This window comes from Macaca mulatta, chromosome 2, assembly GCF_049350105.2.
Source record: "Macaca mulatta isolate MMU2019108-1 chromosome 2, T2T-MMU8v2.0, whole genome shotgun sequence".
Taxonomy (NCBI): domain Eukaryota; kingdom Metazoa; phylum Chordata; class Mammalia; order Primates; family Cercopithecidae; genus Macaca; species Macaca mulatta.
In genome coordinates this window covers 155,052,437-155,072,947 of record NC_133407.1, presented here as the reverse complement: position 1 = coordinate 155,072,947, position 20,511 = coordinate 155,052,437, and the positions used below count along the sequence as shown (strand labels likewise).

Here is a 20,511-nt window from a genome sequence, read left to right as displayed (position 1 = left end):
TTTAGTAGAGATGGAGTTTCACCATGTTGTCCAGGCAGATCTTGAACTCCTGACTTCAAGTGATCCGCCCACCTCGGCCTCCCAAAGTGCTGGGTTTACAGGCATGAGCCACCGTGCCCGGCCTGTAAACCCGAAAAATCTTTAAATTTTTTGTTACACAAAATTTCAGACATGTTCTGTGTGCCTGGCTGGCCCCAACTCCGGCAGTCACCTGCTCATGGCCACTGTGCCTCTTCCAGCAGCATTGCTACCTCCAGATCGCATGGTAACAATCACAGCATGCCTCTCTAAAAGACAGGAGTTTTGTTTGTTTTTTTAAATAAAAACAAAGCTGTAATATCCTTATCACATTTTAAAAATTGATAATTTCTCTTTTCTTTTGAGATGGGGTCCTGCTCTGTCACCCAGGCTGGAGTGCAGTGGCACAATCTTGGCTTACTGCAGCCTCAACTTCCTGGGCTAAGGTGATTCTCCTACCTCAGCCTCCCAAGCAGCTGGGAGTACAGGCATGCAGCTAATTTTTTTTGTATTTTTTTTGGTAGAGATGGATTTTCACCATGTTGCCCAGGTTGGTCTCAAACTCTGGGGCTCCAGCTATCTGCCCACCTCGACCTCCCAAAGTGCTGGGATTACAGGCATGAGCGACTGTGCCCAGCTGATAATTTCTTACATCTATCAGCATTCAAATATCCCTGATTGCCTCATACCTTTTTTTGGTTTAACTATGTGCTTGAATTAAGATCCACATGAGTCCCATCTGTTGCGGTTTGTTAAGGAGTCTGTTTCTGCCTCTAACTCCCTTTGTTTCCTTTCCTCCTCCTCACCACCCTCCTGCCTTCTCTTTTTTCATTTCTTTTTAGAATTAACAAATAAATGTTGTGTGTATTTAGATGTGCAACATGATGTTTTGATATATGTATACCTTAAGAAATGATTAAACCCTTTCTTTCTTGAAGAAATGCAGTTGTCTGGCGGTGGAACCTGAGCTGTTTGACAACTTTGGATGTTCTTTCCCCCCTCCACCTCCACCCTGGCCATCCATGTCCCTTGGGAAAATCCTTGGTGTGGGCAAACTGGGCTGAGCCCTGTCCTGTGTTCACTCATGCTTGTTTGGCTTCTGCAGAGCCAAGGACCCTGCATGTCTGGCCTGAGGTCTGACTGATCAACAAAGACAGAGCTGAGATGGGTCACATAGGGGTTTGGTTTTCTCCAAAGTCCTTCTTTCTGTCCTCAGGTCTGGATTACCAATGGAGGACTGGCCAATATTTTTACTGTGTTTGCAAAGACTGAGGTAGTTGATTCTGATGGATCAGTGAAAGACAAAATCACAGCATTCATAGTAGAAAGAGACTTTGGTGGAGTCACTAATGGGAAACCTGAAGATAAATTAGGCATTCGGGGCTCCAACAGTAAGTAGCTCGTGTGTGCGTGTGTGTGTGTGTGTGTGCGCGTGTGTGTGTGTATGTGTGTAAGGGGGAGACTGGCCCTTGACTCTGTCCAAATAGCAAGATAAAATGAGATTTAAATACTTTCAGTTTTTGTTAAGCATTTTAAAAAGATCAAACTAAGAATGCCACATGGGCTTTGTCTTTGTACCCACAGCTGAGTGCTGCTCACTTGAAGACCTGCTGGTCATCCCCTGCTGTAGCTGCCCTAACAGACAGACCACCTTACCACCTTAGAGCTCAGCTTACAGTCCTCAGCCTTTAGTTGTCTCAGTCTGCAGTGCCTGGCAGCCTGCTTCAGGATGTGGGTTGGGTTCAGGTCCATCTGGGGGCTTGTTCTTAGAGCAGATCATAAGCACCTAAGGGGCCAAGCCAAGCCATATAAGCACTTTTTTTGTCGTGGGAGACATAGTCTCTCTCTGTCACCCAGACTGGAATGCAGTGCTGTCATCTCAGCTCACTGCAACCTCTGCCTCCTGGGTTCGAGTTATTCTCCTGCCTCAGCCTCCCAAGTAATTGGGACTACAGGCGTGCACCACCACACCCGGCTAATTTTTGTATTTTTTGTAGAGATGGGGTTTCACCATGTTGCCCAGACTTGTCTTGAACTCCTGAGCTCAGGCAATCTACCTGCCTCAGTCTCCTAAAGTGCTAGGATTACAGATGTGAGTTACTGTACCTGGCCCCTTTTTTTTTTTTTTTTTTTTTTTAATAGAGATGAGGTCTTGCTGTGTTGTCCAGGCTGGTCTCGAACTCCTGGGTTCAAATGATCTTCCTGCCTCTGCCTCCCAAAATGCTGGGATTATAGACATGAGCCACCATACCCGACCCTGAAAGCACATTTAAGTCCTCTGTTCATGTTGGCCTCATTCTAGTGGCCACAGGAAGTCACATGGCCCTAGCAGGCAGGGAAAGGGAGGGAGGTCCATCCCTCCTTACAGTGGGAGAGTGCTACCGTTAGATTGCAGGGGTGTGATTGTGTTAGAGTTAAGAATTGAGACCAGTGGTCCCAGTCTACCCTAAGGCTTTAGGAAATGCTGTTCTCTTCCTCACTTTGCTTGTTCTGGCTCTTTATATCCCTGACTGTTTTCATTCTTAAACTTCTGCTAAATGTCACCTTAGAAAAGTCTGACATAGCCCTTAATAAAAATATTATTATCCACCCCCTTGCCAACCTCCATTTCTCTTTATCGTGATGCCCTATTTATTTCATCCATAGCACTGATCACAATGTTACATTGTTTTGTTTATAGCTTTTGTCTCCCTAATCAAAGTATGAGCTGCACAAAGATAGGAACTTTGTCTTTCTATACTGTCCTACCAAACATTGGATGGATGGATGGATGGATGGATGGATGGATGGACGGACGGACGGATGGACGGACGGATGGATGGATGAATTGCCTGCTTGCAGGTCAAATGCAGAGTGGTTTGCATTATCAGATGAGATCTTAAATTTCATGTGTTTCAGCTTGTGAAGTCCATTTTGAAAACACCAAGGTACCTGTGGAAAACATCCTAGGAGAGGTCGGAGGTGGGTTTAAGGTGAGTTGCCAGCCACAGCCCCTTGTGAGTACCAGGTAGTGTCATGAGTGCAGCTTGTCGGCCCCCAGCTTTTGCCCTGTCCCTGCTCGTAGCAGAGTAGCCTGTGCATGGCAGGTGACTTTGCATGGTTATCTGTTGGGAAATTGGCCAAATTGAGACTGGAAAATTGGCTGGCTCCTAGAAGAAGTGTATGGTAAGGATTGGGAATCTTCCTTCATGTCTGAGGCCTTATTCGCCTCGAGCGAAGCCTAGGATTCCCTTCTGCAGTGGGTGTGAGAAAGCAACCTGTGGGTTCTGGTGGATCTCAAGCTCTGTGTCCCACAACCGTGGTCTGCATCCCTGCCCTACTCTTTTCTTTTTGGACTAAGACTTACTATTTTTATTAAGAGATGATTCATACAACAAAGGACTCACCATTTTAAAACGTATCATTTCAGTGGTTTTTAGTATATTCACTATGTTGTTCAAATATCTCCTGTGTCTAATTCCAGAACATTTCCTCACCCCAAAAAGAAATGTTGTACCATCCAGTATGACCCTTACCCAATCCCTTGGCTGCTACTCTTTTACTTTACGTCCCTATGGATTTGCCTCTTCGGAACATTTCATAGAAAAGCAGTCATATGCAAGATCCGGTTTGGTGACAGGCTTCTCTCACATAGCATGATGTTTTCAAGGTTCATCTCTCTCATAGCATGAATGAGTAATTCATTCCTTTTATAGCTGAATTCTGTTCTCTTGAGTGGAGATAGCACATTTTGTTCATCCATTCATCAGCTGATGGACATTGGGGTTGTTACCACTTTGGCTGCTATCAGTAATGCTACTTATGAACATTCATGTCAAGTTTTTATGTGGAAATACTTTTTCAGTTATTTTAATTTATATCTAAAAGTAGAATTTCTGTTTGGCCCAAGTTGGTCTTGAACTCTTAGGCTCAAGCGATCCTCTTGTCTTGGCCTCCCAAAATGCTGGTACTACAGGTGGGAGCCCCCATGCCCAGCTCTGGCATGTTCCTTTGGAATAATGTTCAGTGGTCTTGTGTGCGGGGACGTTGGTAGAGCTGTAACAGTGACTGAATCACCTTGTTCTGAGGCATTAGGACAGTGCTTTTTCCCAGCTTGAGGGAAGGCAAACTGATCTGCCTGGCCTGGTCTGGTTGTGGCCTCCTCCTGCTGCCTCCTTCAGGGCCCCTGGGCTCTCCCTGTTCTCCCTGCAGGTGGCCATGAACATCCTCAACAGCGGCCGGTTCAGCATGGGCAGCGCCGTGGCTGGGATGCTCAAGAGATTGATTGGTAGGTAAGTTAGGGACAAGGCCCATTGTGCCCCACCCCCCGCTTCCCCAGCTTCAGCCCTGGAGGCTCTGCCATTCCCCTGGCCCATTCCAGGCCGGTGCTGAACTAGGCCACCTAGACTGAGGGTCCAGCCCAAGCTCGGTCCCTAGGCTTTTGTGGAGACCAGAGGGTCTCCTCAGCCTGCCCCTGAGGTTTGTCGTCGTCCACATTCCTCTGTTTCATCTCCACATGGGTGATGCCGATGTGGGGACAGGCTTTCTCTCTGGGGTAGGGGTGGGGATTGGGGAACAGGCTTTCTGTCTGGGGTGAGAGGTTGCCACCGACCAGTAGGAGCAGAGCTACTTGGTGAGCACACACCAAGAGCCAGGCTTCCAGGATACACAGCCTCTGGTTCCCAAGGTCTGTGTCTTCTGGGTGACTGCATGGTGGGTAGGGAGTAGAGTCAGGTTTGGAACCCAGGTGCCTGGGCCCCTGGATCTTTCTTTTGTTCTCTTCTGTTAGGATACCCCAAACCTCCATTTTCCCTTGCCAGTGAACTTAGAACAGCCCTGTAACCATTCTGGTTGTGGTGGAAGCATCTGTGGGGAAATGGGGGTACCCGGGGCAGCACACCCCTAAGTGCTTTATGAAGCTCCTCTTTGATGCCAGGCTCTGGGCCTGTTTTGGCTTCCCTCCATTTTAGAGATGAGAAGACAGAGACTCAAGAGAGGGCAAGTGATTTGTTGCGGGCCATGCTCCTGGACCCAGAACGAAAGCTGTCAGGCTCCAGGCTCAGGGCTCTTCTCACTCAGGCACAAGGCCTCCGGGGAGCTCCTTTGCCTGGGCTCTCAGTGGGGCTCGGCCCTCTTCACCTGCTGAGTGTACCACACCTGGGAGAGCCTGTGGAGAACATGGCTATGGGCGGGGTGGGAGTGCTTCTGCCTGGGGGAGGCGCCATGTCACTCATGGGCCCTTAGAGCTCAGCACTTTGTCACAACCACACGCCTGGAAGCCCCAGCTCAAATATTCAAGCCAGGCGGCCCCACCTGCTTTGGTTAGGAACACTGCGCTGGGTGTGAGCCTGGACCACCTCTGTCTGGGGCCTCTGTGCCTGGCTCTGTGCAAGGCGCCCTCCACCTTCCACCTGATTGCATCTTCACAGTGACTCTGAGGTGTGGGATGGTATTCAGGGAGGTGTCACACTTGGCCCAAGGCACAGGCTGTAAGAACCATGGCCAGGATTCAAGCCTGTATCTGATGCCAAACTCTGTGTGTGGGTGCCATGAGGAGGGGCGGTTCTCCTCTGACCCACGGGTGCTGGCAAGTGGGGGTGCTAGCTTCTGGGGTATTTGATCTCAGCAGACACGCTTCTCACAGTGCCCGCCTGTGGGAAGGATAAGGATGATGGCCATAGGAAATCATGTTTGAACAACAGAAATGTTCCAGTTCTTTCTAATAACTCTGCTCTTCCTCAGAAATGACTGCTGAGTACGCCTGCACAAGGAAACAGTTTAACAAGAGGCTCAGTGAATTTGGATTGATTCAGGTACCGACGGTTGAGTACTGTATTTGTGCATTTCACTGTGTGACGTGAATGGTGTGTTCTTTTGATGTCTCTGTACTGGTGACTCTTCTGTGGTGATTTGGGAAGAAGACTAGTTAAGGCTTTATTTAACACTGGTCACTGGGCTTGCTTCTCTTGGGCATTGAGGCTTCTGACTTAATTACCTTCTGTCCTGTTTCACAGATTTGGCTCTCAGCACATGCAAATTGCTTCTCGTGTTTTTTTCTGAACACTCTAGGAGAAATTTGCACTGATGGCTCAGAAGGCTTACGTCATGGAGAGTATGACCTACCTCACAGCAGGGATGCTGGACCAACCGGGCTTTCCCGACTGCTCCATCGAGGCGGCCATGGTGAAGGTAACCCCGGCATAGCCGGAGAGCTGGTGCTGGAGGGAGGCTTGGGAAAGCTCCCTCACTGTGACCTTTCAAGCCCATGCTGTTGCCTGTCATCTTCCTCCTGTCATTGATCCAGTATTTGCGATACACTTGCCCTGTGTAGCACTCCAGGGATAGGCAAGCAGTGGGGAGCAGCAGTGGGGAAGTGTCCGGTGAGCCAGTGGATCAGCAGTTTATAGCAGAAGGAGACCGTTATGATAACATCCTTTTAGAGTAATAACATTGCAGCTGGCTTGCTTGAGAAAGACTTCTTTTTTCCTTAGTTTATGGCCTTCCTACTTTCTGGTATCAAAACTTTGTCTTAAAAACTAAGCATATGGCAGGACATGGTGGCTCACGTCTGTAATCCCAGCACTTTGGGAGGCCAAGGTGGGTGGATCACCTGAGGTCTGGAGTTCGAGACCAGCCTGGCCAACATGGTAAAGCCCCATCTCTACTAAAAACACAAAAAATTAGCCAGGCGTGGTGGCAGGCACCTGTAACCCCAGCTACTTGGGAGGCTGAGGCAGGAGAATCACTTGAACCCGGGGAGGGTGGTGGAGGTTGCCAAGATTGTGCCATTGCACACTAGCCTGGGCAACAAGAGCAAAACTCCATCTCAAAAAAAAAAAAAGAAAAAGTATACGAGTCTGGGCAACATGGTGAAACCCCATCTCTACAAAAAATACAGAAATTAGCTGGCATGGTGGCACATTCCTGTAGTCCCAACTACCTGAGAGGCTGAGGTGGGAAGAGCATCTTACTTGGTTGAAGTAGATAATAGAGTTTGCTTTTGTTTTGTTCAGGGTAGAGGGTGTCATTTTTTAGCTGTAATAAAAAAGATGGCCACCCTTTGGGGGACCCTACTTTGTTCCCCCAACAATTGTTTTTAAGCTGATCTCTGGAATTGAGCTCTTGAGAGAAATGGTGAGAGGTATGGCAGCTTACAGAAGCAAACGTCCTGGTGTGGGCAGGAAAGTCTACCTAAAAGGTTGGGATCCTGAAGTGGCAAGGTCCCTGAAAAAATAAAAAATAATAATAATAATAATAAAAGGTTGGGCATCTTGGGCCGTGTTTGAGTCTTTTCTAGGTGCAGGCTGTGTACTGGGTGCATTTGCATGTGTTTTATCATCTCGTTTTCTTGTCACCCTTGAGCAGTGACCACAGACGTTAGTTTGCTGTAGCCAACTTCTTCCAGATACTAAACCTAGGGCTAAATATGGCAGTTTGTCTGCCCCCAAGGCACTTATAGTGTGCACAGACAGAAAGAAGTCATGGCCGCTGGGACTGGGCAGGAACAGGTCAGGTTTTCTCGGGAGGGGGAGATCTTAGGTGGGTTTTAAAGGAACAGGAGCTAAGCCAGGTGCAGATAGGATGAAGGTGGGCCCAGAGGTACAGAAGGTCACGGTGGGGTGGGGAATACAAGCTGGCCAGTGTGGTCAAGGAAGGCAAAGGACTTGTCCACATCACCCCTCAAGTCCCTCCCTGGCCGATCTCCTCCCCAAACCCTGGTGCCTCCCATGGCTCCCCAGCCACCCAGCTCCCTGCAGCGTAGGTCTTCCTTTTGGAAAGGATTCGGTGTGACACCCCACAGGTGTTCAGCTCCGAAGCTGCCTGGCAGTGTGTGAGTGAGGCGCTGCAGATCCTCGGGGGCTTGGGCTACACGAAGGACTATCCGTACGAGCGCATACTACGTGACACCCGCATCCTCCTCATCTTTGAGGTGAGTGGCCCTGCCACCAGCTAAGCTGTGCTCCACCCCCAGGACCCTGCCTGGTCCTGAAGATGCTGCTCAGGGCCTCACAGAGGCCCCCGCGGCCCAGGGCTGGGTCTTATGCTCTCAATGGCTCTCAAGGGCTCTCCTAGCCCTGGCACGTCTCATTCCTGATTGCTGCCCTCCATGAAGTCACAAGCCTGAGGAGTCAGTTCAGTTAGCATGTGCCTGGTGGCAGGGGAGGGAATTGGGGCCACAGAGATGTTTTTGGGTGCTGTGTTCTGATTGTGTAGCAGGGCCGACCAAGGGGAATGACAGAGTGCAAGTACACAAAGAGGCAGGGAGCGGGCGTCCTCCAGAGGCAGCCAGAGTTTTGTGAAGCATGCCCTTAGGGGCAGAAAAAAAAGGGCTTTGACCAGGGCCGGGGAGAGGGCAGTTTGTCCCTGAGGGCAGGGTAATAGAGCATGCCAGGCCCAGATGGGACTGATCATCAAGGTGAATGAAGAGAGAGTGAAGGGCTTTCTGGGAGCAGCAGTCAGTCCTGCCAGGTGGGCTGGGGCAGGTAGTGGGTTTGGGGGTGTTGAAGAAGGTACACGGGAAGGCTAAAAAAGTAGCCAGAGTGTGGAGGACCTTGACTGACAGCAGAGGAATTTGGAAGCCATAAAACATCTGTAAGCAGGGCATTATTTGGTTGTATCTGTATTGTGGGAAATTCCCCCAGGGGCTCAGCAAGTGCCGGACATATGGATGGGGCTCATGTGGAGAGTGAGTTACAGGGATGAGGCCAGAGGCCAGGGGGTCTCCTGCTGGGAGGGAGAGGCTAGACCTAAGAGAGCATAGCAGGATGGGTGGGATGTGATGGTGGGCATGGGTATACAGGAGGCAGCCTGAGACAGGGAGAGGGTTTGGGCCTGAGCAGCAGGTCTGGTAATGAGGGGACATCATCAGCCTCCGGGAGTGTAGTCTTGTCTCCTGGGCCGTCCTGTCCAGTGGGAAGCCTCCTTGGCTGCTTTTGTTCCCGGCCTGTCCATTGGGTTCCAGCCATCTCCACTGTTGTAGTGGACATATGGGGCAGGGGCCAGCCTGAGGGCACTGGAGTGGTCTCAGCCTTGCAAAGGGCCTTCTCCAAATGCCCTTCCCTCAGCCCGGGAGGGCTGGAGTTCTCCAGGACTGGGGTGGTCAGCAGGGTTCAGGAAGCCCTCGAGGCCTTGGAAGAACACAGGGCTCTCAATGTGGGGTGGTACCTCCTGTCTGGAGCCTGCTCGGAGCTGGGTGGTTCTGCCAGGAGGCCTCTGCGGTCCCCTCTTTTCCTGTAGGGAGTCCTGCTGTCTGTGTTTTCTGCCTGGCTGCAGAGGACAGTCCTCAGTCCCTGGTGCTGGCTGTGTAGCCTGGGTCAGGCCCCTGCACCTGACGCACATCTCCATTGTGCAGAGTGGGCAGAAGCCCACCGGCCTCTCACTGATCAGAATCATAGGTTGGGGGAGTGGGGAGCATGTGGCCCTCTGGGTGTTGACACCTGGCACTGAGGAGCTTCTAGCTGCCACTCAGCAATTTGTGGCTTCTGTTAGGAATCTGGCCTCCACCTGGAGCCAGCAATGTCTGTCCGGCACTGGCTGAGCCCCAGGCATCAGCACCCCTTACCACCCAGGGAAAGTTGGTTTCCATTTTAAAGAGGACCTGGAGACTTGGAGAAAGGCTTGACACGTGAAGCTGGTCACCAAGCAGTAGAGGGTCCCAGCGGGAGCCCATGGCCATCTGGTCACCTCCTCCTCATCCCTGTGTACTCTCTGAGCCCTGGTCAGAGCCCTGTTCCCAGCTACTTCAGGAGCAGTGGCTTCTGTGGCATGGGCAAGCAGGCAGTGGCTGGGCCTACCCAGCACATATGGCACTACCATGGCTGCCTGGCTGGGGGGCAGCCTTTGACCTCTACACTACTGGCCACAGGGAACCAATGAGATTCTCCGGATGTACATCGCCCTGACGGGTCTGCAGCATGCTGGCCGCATCCTGACTGCCAGGATCCGGTAAGTACCATTGTCACTGTGTGCTTCTCAGAGCCTATACCTGCCCAGCAGGGGCCAGTCCAAGGCAGTGGGAGGAAAGAGCTGCCTTGACCTCGAGTGGGGGCATGGGGGTGTGGCGCAGCCTTGTGGAGGGGACCTTCCCCTGTGGTAGTTGGGGGCTTATTCCCCAGGGAAGCCCTCGCTGCCCTGCCCTTATGGCCACACTACCCTACAGCTCCAATGTGAACACCGTATCCCCGCTCTGGTCCCTCACACTGGAGGCAGCTGGTTTTTCAGAATCTGAAGAATGACAGGTGTCCCCTTAAAGGTGCCAGGCCTCACAGCCAACATAAGACCAGTGTTTTTCTTCTCTGCCCTTCTTCCCCTCCTGCCCCCCTCCACCCCCATCCTAGGGGCACAGCAATCCCAAATCACTGCTGGAGACTAAGTACAGGTTGCTGGTAGCATTTTGTCTCCTTCACAGGAGACAGCTGCTGGGAAGCTGGCTGTGACTCCACCCCTTACCATGTGTGGCTCCCTTGAGGCGACTGGGTGCTCTCCGGCAGGTGGTTTGGTTGAGGGGTTCAGCCTGTAGCCAGAGGCCCGGCATATCCAGGCCAGGGAGGGGCACGGAGCTTCTGGGTGCCAAGTGGGCCGTGTTGCTGGACAGTGAGAGCCAGCAGTGAGGCCTCCAGTCACAGGACCATGGACTTTCTGCAGTGAGTTTAAACAGGCCAAAGTGACCACAGTCATGGAGACCATTGGCCGGAAGCTTCGGGACTCCCTGGGCCGAACTGTGGACCTGGGACTGACAGGCAACCATGGAGTTGTGCACCCCAGTCTTGCGGTAAGTGGGCCTAACAGGCATACCCCCTACTTCAGTGCCCTTCTGCCAGATCTCATGGCAGAAAAGATCTCACTGTGGGGGGTCTGGGCTCCTCCAGGGGAGGCTGGGGAACACCAGCTAGTCCATGACACCCTGGATTGCCTCCCTCAGATGGGGCATCTTTGCCTGGTACCCGGACTGTGGGACAGGACAGGGCACTGTAGGGATGAGGTGCTGAACTGACTCCTGTCTTGGTTAATAGGACAGTGCCAACAAGTTTGAGGAGAACACCTACTACTTCGGCCAGACCGTGGAGACACTGCTGCTCCGCTTTGGCAAGGTAACCAGGCCCTCCCAGGCCTGGGTCGCAACCGGTCCCCCAATTTGGCCAGCATTCATGAGACTACTTTTTGTCAAGCATCCTTTGGGACCAGGCCTAGAACAGAAATCTTGATCGCCCTGGAGGGATGGGGTGGTGAGGTCAGGCTGACTTTGTCAGCCTGTCCTGGGGCCCACTTAGCTACTTGGAGGGGCACCCTTGCTGGGTGAGTTTTCTGCAGTGTTTTTCTGTGCACCTTTCAGGTAGAGAGGCTCCCTAGAATCGGGAGGGCAGCCCCACCTGGGGCCTGAATCTAGGGACCTGATTGGTGGGGCCCTTGCTGCTGAAGGTGACAGTAGCACAGTAAGCACTGGCTTCTGGTCTCAGCCAAGTTTCTGGGACCAGGTCTTGCCTTAACCTCCTCCCTGAATCTAGAGATCAAAGAGAAGGGAAAACAGAAGGTGGCTGGGAGCCGTTCTCCCATGACCTGAAGGGAAAGGCTTTATTGGCTCCACTTTCTCAAGGAACACAGGAAACTAAGACAGGCAGAGATGCAGCCCAGGGAGGGACCGTGTGGGGGACTGGTCTAGGTAGTGAGTCCCCACTCAGAGCCTCTGTGATCCCAGACAATCATGGAGGAGCAGCTGGTGCTGAAGCGGGTGGCCAACATCCTCATCAACCTCTATGGCATGACGGCTGTGCTGTCGCGGGCCAGTCGCTCCATCCGCATCGGGCTACGCAACCACGACCATGAGGTGAGTCCAGCCTAGCCTCACACAGGGCCTGGCTGCTGGCATCTGTCCTGCTGCACTTTAATGAAGTTAATTGTTGAGGAGGGTGTGGGCGGGTGTGGGGGAGGGCTGGGCCAGTTGAGGGGGTATCCAAAGGTCCTGCAGGGAGAGGCTGTGGGGGAGGCTGTGCAAGTTCACCATGCGGTGGCTGTGGGAGGGTCTGTGCTGTTCAGGAGATGGGGCCGTTCCTTTTCTTCTTCCTGCCTGAGAGAAGAGGCGGGTGAGTGACAGGGGTTCCCGATCCCAGTGCCCTGACCCCCAGTGAGGGGCAGACCCTGCACATTGCCCACTCTGCTGGGGGGAGGCGGTGCAGTGTCTGAGGACCCACTGTGTACCAGGATCTCTGCCTGCACTTCCCAGAGTGCCTGCAGATACCAGGATTGTGACATCTGCCTCTCAGAGGAAACAGGCTCAGAGATATTAAGTCACTTGCTGTTGGGGAAAGGCTGTTGGGTTGGGGCTGGAATTAGAACCTGAGACGGGGTGACTCCTGAGCCAGGCCTTTTCACCCCTGCCATGCTACCCAGTTTGGCTGATAGGCTGGGTTTTTGAAGCTCAGAGGTCAGATTCCAGGAATTTGGGCATATCTTTTCTGTCCTTGGTTCTGGCAGGTTCTCTTGGCCAACACCTTCTGCGTGGAAGCTTACTTCCAGAATCTCTTCAGCCTCTCTCAGCTGGACAAGTGTGAGTGGCATGTCTTGGGGGAGGGAAGGAAGGGCCCACTTCTAGGCCCCTATTGAGGGTGAGCTGTTTCTGGACCCTGTCAAGCTCCCAGAGCCTGCTGGCTACTCACAGACCTTTACCTTGAGTGAGGGCCCGGGTAGGCCTGGGCTTAGCTGCAGCAGTGCCCGCCAGGCACTGTAGGTGCAAACCTGCCCCATTCACGAAGGTAGTTGTATTTATTTATATTTATTTATTTTGAGATGGAGTTTCGCTCTTGTTGCCCAAGCTGGAGTGTAATGGTGCAATCTCGGCTCCCTGCAAACTCCACCTCCTCAGTTCAAGCGATTCTTCTGCCCCAGCCTCCCGAGTAGCTGGGATTACAGGTGCACACCACCACGCCCAGCTAATTTTTTGTATTTTTAGTAGAAACAGAGTTTCAACATGTTAGCCAGACTGGTCTCGAACTCCTGACCTCAGATGATCTGCCTGCCTCAGCCTCCCAAAATGCTGGGATTACAGGCATGAGCCACCGCGCCCTGCCTGCCAAGGCAATTTTAGATTGAGCAAGTGCAGAGCCCTTTGTGCAGGACCCCTGGCATCTGCCCAGCATGCCTGGCTGTATTCTTTTTTTTTTTTTTGGAGACATAGTCTCACTTTGTCACCCAGGCTGGAATGCAGTGTGGCACGATCTTGGCTCACTGCAACCTCCACCTCCTGGGTTCAAGCAATTCTTGTGCCTCAGCCTCCTGAGTAGTTGGGATTACAGGCATGCACCACCATGCCCAGCTAATATTTGTATTTTTAGTAGAAGCAGGGTTTCACCATGTTGGCCAGGCTGGTCTCCAACTCCTAACCTCAGGTGATCCGCCTACTTGGCTTCCCAAAATGCTGGGATTACAGGCGTGAGCCACTGTGCCTGGCCCTGGCTGTATTCTCGAAGCTGTCTGGGGAAGGCTTATGAAGGGAGGAGCGCCAGGTTGTACCTGATTCTGGATACAGCATTTTACCTGCCCCTTTACCCACTGCGACCCATCCAAAATGACCTTGCAGTGCCCTGCAGAGGTCTCAGGCCTTGGCCTAGAGAACAGAGGGCTTTGCTCGTGCTCCCTGGTCTGTCTGCAGTGCTCTTCCTCTTCTATAGCCACTTGACCACATCTGGGAATGCCCAGCTCAGTCTACCTCTGACCCTCACAGTCCTGTTGGCCTGAGGCTCTGGATCAGTGTCCCTGCAGAGCCCAGTCCTGTTGCCAAGTGACGGGGGTAGGCGCCAGCACTGTGGCACTCGCCGAGAGTGGCATATGATTTTTTGCAGGTCCTAGCCCTGGGGGTAGCCCAGACCGCCCCCCCTCCCCCCGAGTGCTGACAGGTTATGTGCTGTGGAGGATGCTGAAATGGTTTCTCCTCCAGTGGGCTGGAATCACAGATGGGCTGTTTATGGAGCAAGTGCCGGCTCCACCCCACGAGATCTGGGGCTTAGAAATGAGCAGGATGAGTCCTTTGTAACTGAGAATGAAGCTGTGCCCTTCTCTCCCTACAGCCCTGAATCACTTGCTGGGGGTTTGGAGGAGGGGGTCACCCTTAGGGCTGCTTCATGGTGGGTGGGCTGACTTTGTGGAAAAATGCCCCCACTTCAGCCATGTTTGTCTTATCACAATGCAGAAGTATCACCCACCATCTTTCCTTTTCCTTCCCAGATGCTCCAGAAAACCTAGATGAGCAGATTAAGAAAGTGTCCCAGCAGATCCTTGAGAAGCGAGCCTATATCTGTGCCCACCCTCTGGACAGGACATGCTGAGGCAGGGGAGAGTGTCCCCTGCTGCTGCCCACCCCCACCCATGGCCCGTTGCTGGATGACTGTCACTCTTTTTTCAGAAGGTGTTACAACTTGGCATTATCACGGGTTGAGCCATTTGTTCCCTGTCTGCACCTGAAGGGTTGTCTCCTGGCCTGGGAGAGCCTATTCCAGGTTTCGACCTGCAGGAGTGCTCTCTAACAGGACCATCACAGCTTCTGAACTGAGCCGGAGAGAGAGAATGGAATTGCCGACCTCTGGAACTGGCGGGTATTCTGGTCATTGAGGAGACACCATAGTGGAAACTGGGGCTTGAGCTGCTGCCTCCAGGGCGTGAGGTGGGTGGGGACCTGTGTCAGGTGTGGATAGCCATTTCTGCTCAACCACACATTCTCTAAGAAACAGCTTGAAAGCTGTGTCTGGGTCATTCATTTAAACTAGAAGCAGAGGCACTTAAAACATGTACCAGGAACCATTTAAAGAAGAATATAAAATGTCACAATCTGTGCACTCTTAGCCTTTGCTGTACTTGTCACACTGTTCCTCAGAACCAGCATTTAATGGGTGACAGCAGGACCCTGAGAACCACCCTTTGTTGATGGCCTCGGGTCCCCTTTGTCCTCACTCTGCAAGGAGGGCCCAGAACGCTAAGGAGCAGACACAGTGCAGTCCACAATGCCTTGGAGTTATGAGCCCTTAGTTTTTATCCTCCTCAGGAGATAGGGAGGCTGCCTCAGCTGAGGTACGCACCTAGGGACTTTAATTTCTTTACAAAACTGGCCTCTACTCTTGAGGAGAGGATGAATGGTATCTCCAGGCTGTCCCAGCAGGTCTTTGCATTTCTCCAGCCTCCCTTTTACTGGCGCTTGCAAGATACACTGGGTCCCAGCATGCTCACTGTGGTGGACTTTAAGCTTTGGTATGGTCCTTGGGTGGTCTGGAGCTCTAAAATGCCTATGGTGGACATTCCCTTGAGCACAGAGAAAGTGGCCAGCTCTTTTTCCTCCAAGTATATTCCCAATTTACTGTGATGCTGGAAATAGGCAAGGAGGAGATTGGGAACTTGGAGAGCTGAGCTGGCTGAGCGGGGCTGGCCTGAGCATTGTGCCAGGGGTTTGGTAACTAGTTTTTAAAACGAGAAAGTTTCTAAATATTGTGACCATGTAAATAACCTCTCAGTGAAACCTAAAGTTCTGTTTTGTTAATGATAGCAAGGAAGCATTTTGCACAAAATGAAGCATGCATACCTCTGGACAAAAGGCTGCTTGGACATTCTTTGCACAGGGGAAGTTTGGGGAGGGGCTGTCAGACCCACCCCACTTCCAGGCAGACCTCTGGAAGGGGGCTTCACTCTAGGCTGGTGGTGTGTAAGGCCTTGGTCAGCAGCAAATTCTCCATTCATCCATCTGGGTTGAAAAGGCCTAGCGACCAGTTCAAGCCTGTCCCTCTCATCTGTAGTTGCTAACTTTTCTTAAGCATGTTGTGGGAAGAGGAGACCCCAGCATGTGTTTCTTAAATGATTTCACCAGTGAAACCCCCAGGAGACTTTTGCTGGGAAGGCTGGCAGTGGAGCTCACTAGGAAGCATTCTTACCAAGGAAAAGCCTTGTGTTCTTAGGCTAGACAGCTCTCCTAGCTGGAGCCTCCTTGAGAGCCACAGCAGTAACTGTGGGCCTGAGACATGCCCACAGAGACCAGGTCTCTTCAGGCAGCCTGGGAGATCTAGGGCCTACTGGGGAGGGAGGGAGCGAAGTCAAGGCAAATGGAGAAAGTGACATTTTGGCAAACTTGTTAGCACTTCCATGGAGCTGTGATCAGCTGTCCTTAAGAGTCGAGAAGGAAAGCAAGCCGTCATTTTCACCTGACCTAGTTTTCTGGGAGAGGTTTCTCTGGCAGACCTTGTTGTTAGATAGGTTCATGTCTCGTTCTCCCTGAACAAAGGTTCTGGCTCTGTTAACTGACAAGTTTGGATTCTATGTTAACCTCTAGATGATCCTGAGATCAATTTTCATAAGCAGGGATAAAGAGGGAGAGGACTTGGAGGGACTGGTGTAGGAAGACCTACGTTTCCTGTCTCCGCCTTTCCCCCACAGGAAGAACTGTCAGTATCTTTGCAGCTGGAAGGTCCCAGTAAAGCCCAGAGCCTCTGCCCTCAGCTCTTGGCTGGACACCTAGAGATCAGTCATGGGTAATAGTGTTGAAGCTCAGGAAGCCTTTAGACCTGTCTTCCAACTTTCCCACTTTATAGCCAAGAAACCAGGCCCAGGGCATGAAGGGATTTGCCTGAAGTCACACAAATGCCACACTTAGGACTAGAATCCTGGTCTGAGTTCCAGCCCAACATTCAATCTCTTCTATCAGACCCGTTCTGCATCTTGATTTTTTTAGCATAGAAAGTTTGGTTGGGCCGGGCGCGGTGGCTCACGCCTGTAATCCCAGCACTTTGGGAGGCCGAGGCGGGCGGATCACAAGGTCAGGAGATCGAGACGACGGTGAAACCCCGTCTCTACTAAAAATACAAAAAATTAGCCGGGCGCGGTTGTGGGCGCCTGTAGTCCCAGCTACTCGGGAGGCTGAGGCAGGAGAATGGCGGAACCCGGGAGGCGGAGCTTGCAGTGAGCCGAGATCGCGCCACTGCACTCCAGCCTGGGCGACAGAGCGAGACTCCGTCTCAAAAAAAAAAAAAAAAAAAAAAAAAAAAAAAAAAAAAAAGAAAGTTTGGTTGATAGCGTAAACAAAATGGATACCACTGAAGATGCAGAGTGGCACAGAGCTCCTGCCTGCCCACGGCATCAGGAGGCCCAGCTTGGCAAAGCCTTGCCTGTTACCTGTTACAGGAGTTGGTACAGGCGAAGGGGGCAGCTTGAGGAAAGGTGGTGGCTTCTTGTACAGATCAAAGTCCACGTGGTGCCTGTCCCAGCTCCATCGGTCTCGATCCAACACAGGCTCCAGTACGTTAGCAAACAGGGAGTTTTCCTTCCACTCCTAAATTGGGGGAGTAAGTAAATCAGGAGAAAGGTCCCTATGGACACCCCACCTGAGACCCTGCTCTTCCCTGTGGACCTCATTCAGCTCTTTGATGGGTGGCAGCTTGAGATCCTGAAAGCTGCCTTCAGTGTCGCTCTGAAGACCTGTCACTTGGAATCCCCTGGCTGTGAGCCAGGCTTGGCGGGATTTCTTCTGGGCTTTCTTCTCCTCTTCCTTCAAGTCCAGGGGCTCCACCATGGCTGAGAGGTAATCCTGTGAGTACGTGAATCTCTTTCTTGGCTCCTAGAAATGGGGGCAGACAGGTTGGGGTAGAAGGGCTGATAGCAATCTTGGATTTCTTGTAGGAATCAGAAACAGCTGGGGGCATAATCATAGTTCCTGATGACGTAAATAGTGCATTGAGAGGAAATGACTGTGCAGCAGCCCTGTAAGGGTCATATTATTGTCCCCTTTGATGGGAGAAGCCGTTTCCTGAAGTTAATGTGTGCTGGAAGCCTAAACCATGGCTTTCCCTTCTGTTGGTAGCTGCCTTCATAAGCAGCAATCATAAAGTGTACCCCAGAGGTAAGGATGCTACAGTTGTTCTCCTTCATGTACATCTGAGCTTCCATTGAGGATCTCGGGCTCACCCTCAGTGTGGAGGATTCTCATTTAGTGTGGAAGAGAACATTTCTCAACATCTGAGCCTTGTCTACTTCCCCTAGCATGATTGGCTTTCATCTGTATACCTGAGATCCCCCGCTGACCTCCAGGCAGGTGTGGTCAGAGGAAAGAATTCATGGGATTTGCCAGCTGCCATCATCCTGTCTGGGTCTCTCACCTTGGCCATCTCTTGATACAGCTGCTTCTTGGCAAGCTCTGTAGAATTCATGGTCTGGATACTATAGTTGTAGACGGCCTTGTTGGCAGGGGCTGAAATTTTAATCACCTTCGCCACGGACTTTGGAGGCTTCTTGCTGACCTGGTAGGCTTCTGTGATGTTTTTCTGAAGAAAGAGACACCAGTCACTACCCACACCAGGTCATCCTCACCCCCAACTGCCAGCTCATAGGCAGTGAGATGATCTCTGGGACATAGCTGTGGTGCAGGTATTGATTGATTCTTCAATACTGGTGCTGTTATTTCATTGTAGAACCAGGGCAAAGGGCCACTAGTCCAACCTCTCACTATCCAAAATGGAATTTAAGAGGACCAAAAAATTGAGACCCTTAAGATCACTGTAACTGGAACACATATCATGTGACCACTCATCTCCCAACCAGCTTGTGATAAAGACAGAATTTCTGTCTCACATGGTCAGAAGTAGGAGAGTGTGGATGGGATATTACAACCTAAAGCAGCAAGGACTGCCGTCCTTGACCGTGGTTAACTGTCAAGTGTGTGTAAGGAGCATGACCCTCATTCTCTCCAGCAGGCCCAGTATGGAAATGGGAACTCTTCCCTGAACAGAGGGAAATATGATGGTCTGTTGGCTTTCTTTGTGAATGAAAATAGAAATGTGGAAGGAGATAAAAGACAACACAGAAGGCTGGGGGGAAAGGTGGCTGGGACCCAAAACAAGGGAGAACTGGGAAAAGTTACCACTCTAAATTGTTGGGCACTGTGCAGTGTTTCATATGCATATTTCACAGTAACCTTCAGCAAAATACCATCTTTTACCTTTAAAAATCTTTTTAGCACAAGATGGTGACCTTAGCTCAAATACAGTGGCTTGACTTTGGAATCATTGAGGAATTTCTGCACAAGAATGCAGAATAATCAGGGGAGGACAAAATCTGCGATTCACACACATGAAAGAACAGACTGTCCAGGCAACAGGGATGCAAGGCAAAGACAGGTCTAGGTCCTCAGACTTTGGAGCACCTGCGAGAAGATTATACTAGGGATGCCACGTAAAGCAAGGATCCTGTCATGGCCCACACGGAACTTCAATCAATATTTCTTGATGTGTCGAGTTTTTTTAGTTATCCTTAGGTGGGGAGTTGATCTGAGTTTCTCAGTCTGCCATTCCTAGAAGTCCCTGCTCCTTCCAAATCCTAGAATTGGTGAATTACAACCTAGGGGGACAGATTCTTCTTTCCATGTTACTCCTTTCTTAAAATTTGAAGTTGAAATTCTGAACTAATGCTTGTTAGAGGGAAAGCAAACAGTGTTCCGTAGTTGTTCTGGGTGCCTGAGATTCTCTGCCAAGGGGTGACACCTGCAGGATAATTTGGACTCAGAGCAAAAGTCGATGCTGGAGAAGTACGTAACAGTATTAAAAAAGGCCACAGACTGAACAACTGAAGCTAAATTATTGGAAAAGATGGGCCAAGAATTTAACACAAGAAATTATTTTAAAATAAGAGTGAAGATAGCAATATGAAGCAGAAGTAAGACTAAAAGAAAAAGTATTGAGTATGAAAATAGTTGAAATAGAAGACAAGAGAAAGATATATTGCAGAAGTGATACTGTTGTAGAACGAATGAATGAACTGGAAGATCCACTTGAGATATGCTGTCAGAAAGCAGTCCTGTATAAAAAGATAAAATTAGAAACTGAGCATAGAGGATGGAAATAACATCCCAATAATAGAAGTCCCAAAAGGAGGGGAAAAGTGAGAACAAGAAAATTTGAAGAAATAATGAATGTCAGAAAAGACAAAACTTCCAAGCCTGGGTACACTGTTATTAGTGGGATTTAAGCAAACAAATACAAAGATAAACTCTCAAAGCTTCTAGAGGAAAAGAGCAGGCCACCTGTAAAGAAAAAAGTATCACTTGTGATCAGATCCACAACAGCAACAAGGTAAATTAACTTCAACCTAGAATTTCATATCCAGGCAACCTAATTGTGAGGGCATATGCTTAGGTTTACAAGGCCTTAGGTTTTAAACAAAACCCTCCTTTAAAAACTCTTGGGGCCGGGTGTGATGGCTTACACCTGTAATCCCAGTACTTTGGGAGGCTGAGGCAGGCAGATATCTGAGGTCAGGAGTTCGAGACCAGCTTGGCCAACATAGTGAAACCTTTTCCATACTAAAAAATACAAAAATTAGCTGGGCATGGTAGCACATGCCTGTAGTCCCAGCCACTTGAGGCAAGAGAATTGCTTGAACCCAGGAGGTGGAGGTTGCATTAAGCTGAGATCATGCCGCTCTACTCTAGCCTGGGTGACAGAGCGAGACTCCATCTCAGAAAAACAAACAAACAAAACAAAACTCATGGGAAAA

General features: G+C 50.8%; 2 protein-coding genes across 34 annotated transcripts in view; one reads left to right on the top strand and one right to left on the bottom strand.

Moving 5' to 3' along the window:
* ACAD9 (acyl-CoA dehydrogenase family member 9) overlaps window positions 1–14,826 on the top strand; it is a 29,939-nt gene extending 15,113 nt beyond the window's left edge. For all 5 annotated transcript variants that reach the window (XM_015130103.3, XM_001096856.5, XM_077993643.1 and 2 more), the window contains 12 exons: window positions 1,235–1,409; window positions 2,917–2,990; window positions 4,210–4,285; window positions 5,740–5,810; window positions 6,067–6,186; window positions 7,799–7,927; window positions 9,863–9,942; window positions 10,642–10,768; window positions 11,010–11,087; window positions 11,693–11,821; window positions 12,469–12,541; window positions 14,215–14,826. In XM_015130103.3, coding sequence (XP_014985589.1) covers window positions 1,235–1,409; window positions 2,917–2,990; window positions 4,210–4,285; window positions 5,740–5,810; window positions 6,067–6,186; window positions 7,799–7,927; window positions 9,863–9,942; window positions 10,642–10,768; window positions 11,010–11,087; window positions 11,693–11,821; window positions 12,469–12,541; window positions 14,215–14,315 — 1,233 coding nt within the window. In that variant the 3' untranslated portion in view covers window positions 14,316–14,826. The remainder of the gene's footprint in view (window positions 1–1,234; window positions 1,410–2,916; window positions 2,991–4,209; window positions 4,286–5,739; window positions 5,811–6,066; window positions 6,187–7,798; window positions 7,928–9,862; window positions 9,943–10,641; window positions 10,769–11,009; window positions 11,088–11,692; window positions 11,822–12,468; window positions 12,542–14,214) is intronic.
* The window catches only part of CFAP92 (cilia and flagella associated protein 92 (putative)), an 82,621-nt gene continuing 73,638 nt past the window's right edge, over window positions 11,529–20,511 (bottom strand). For 24 of the 29 annotated variants that reach the window (XM_077993580.1, XM_028844516.2, XM_077993595.1 and 21 more), the window contains 4 exons: window positions 18,120–18,284; window positions 17,375–17,581; window positions 17,140–17,296; window positions 11,529–12,061 (listed from right to left, as the gene is read on the bottom strand). In XM_077993580.1, coding sequence (XP_077849706.1) covers window positions 12,027–12,061; window positions 17,140–17,296; window positions 17,375–17,581; window positions 18,120–18,284 — 564 coding nt within the window. In that variant the 3' untranslated portion in view covers window positions 11,529–12,026. Of the gene's footprint in view, window positions 12,062–17,139; window positions 17,582–18,119; window positions 18,285–20,511 lie in introns of those variants that run through there. The other 5 variants (XM_077993590.1, XM_077993593.1, XM_077993598.1 and 2 more) reach the window with 3 other exon arrangements.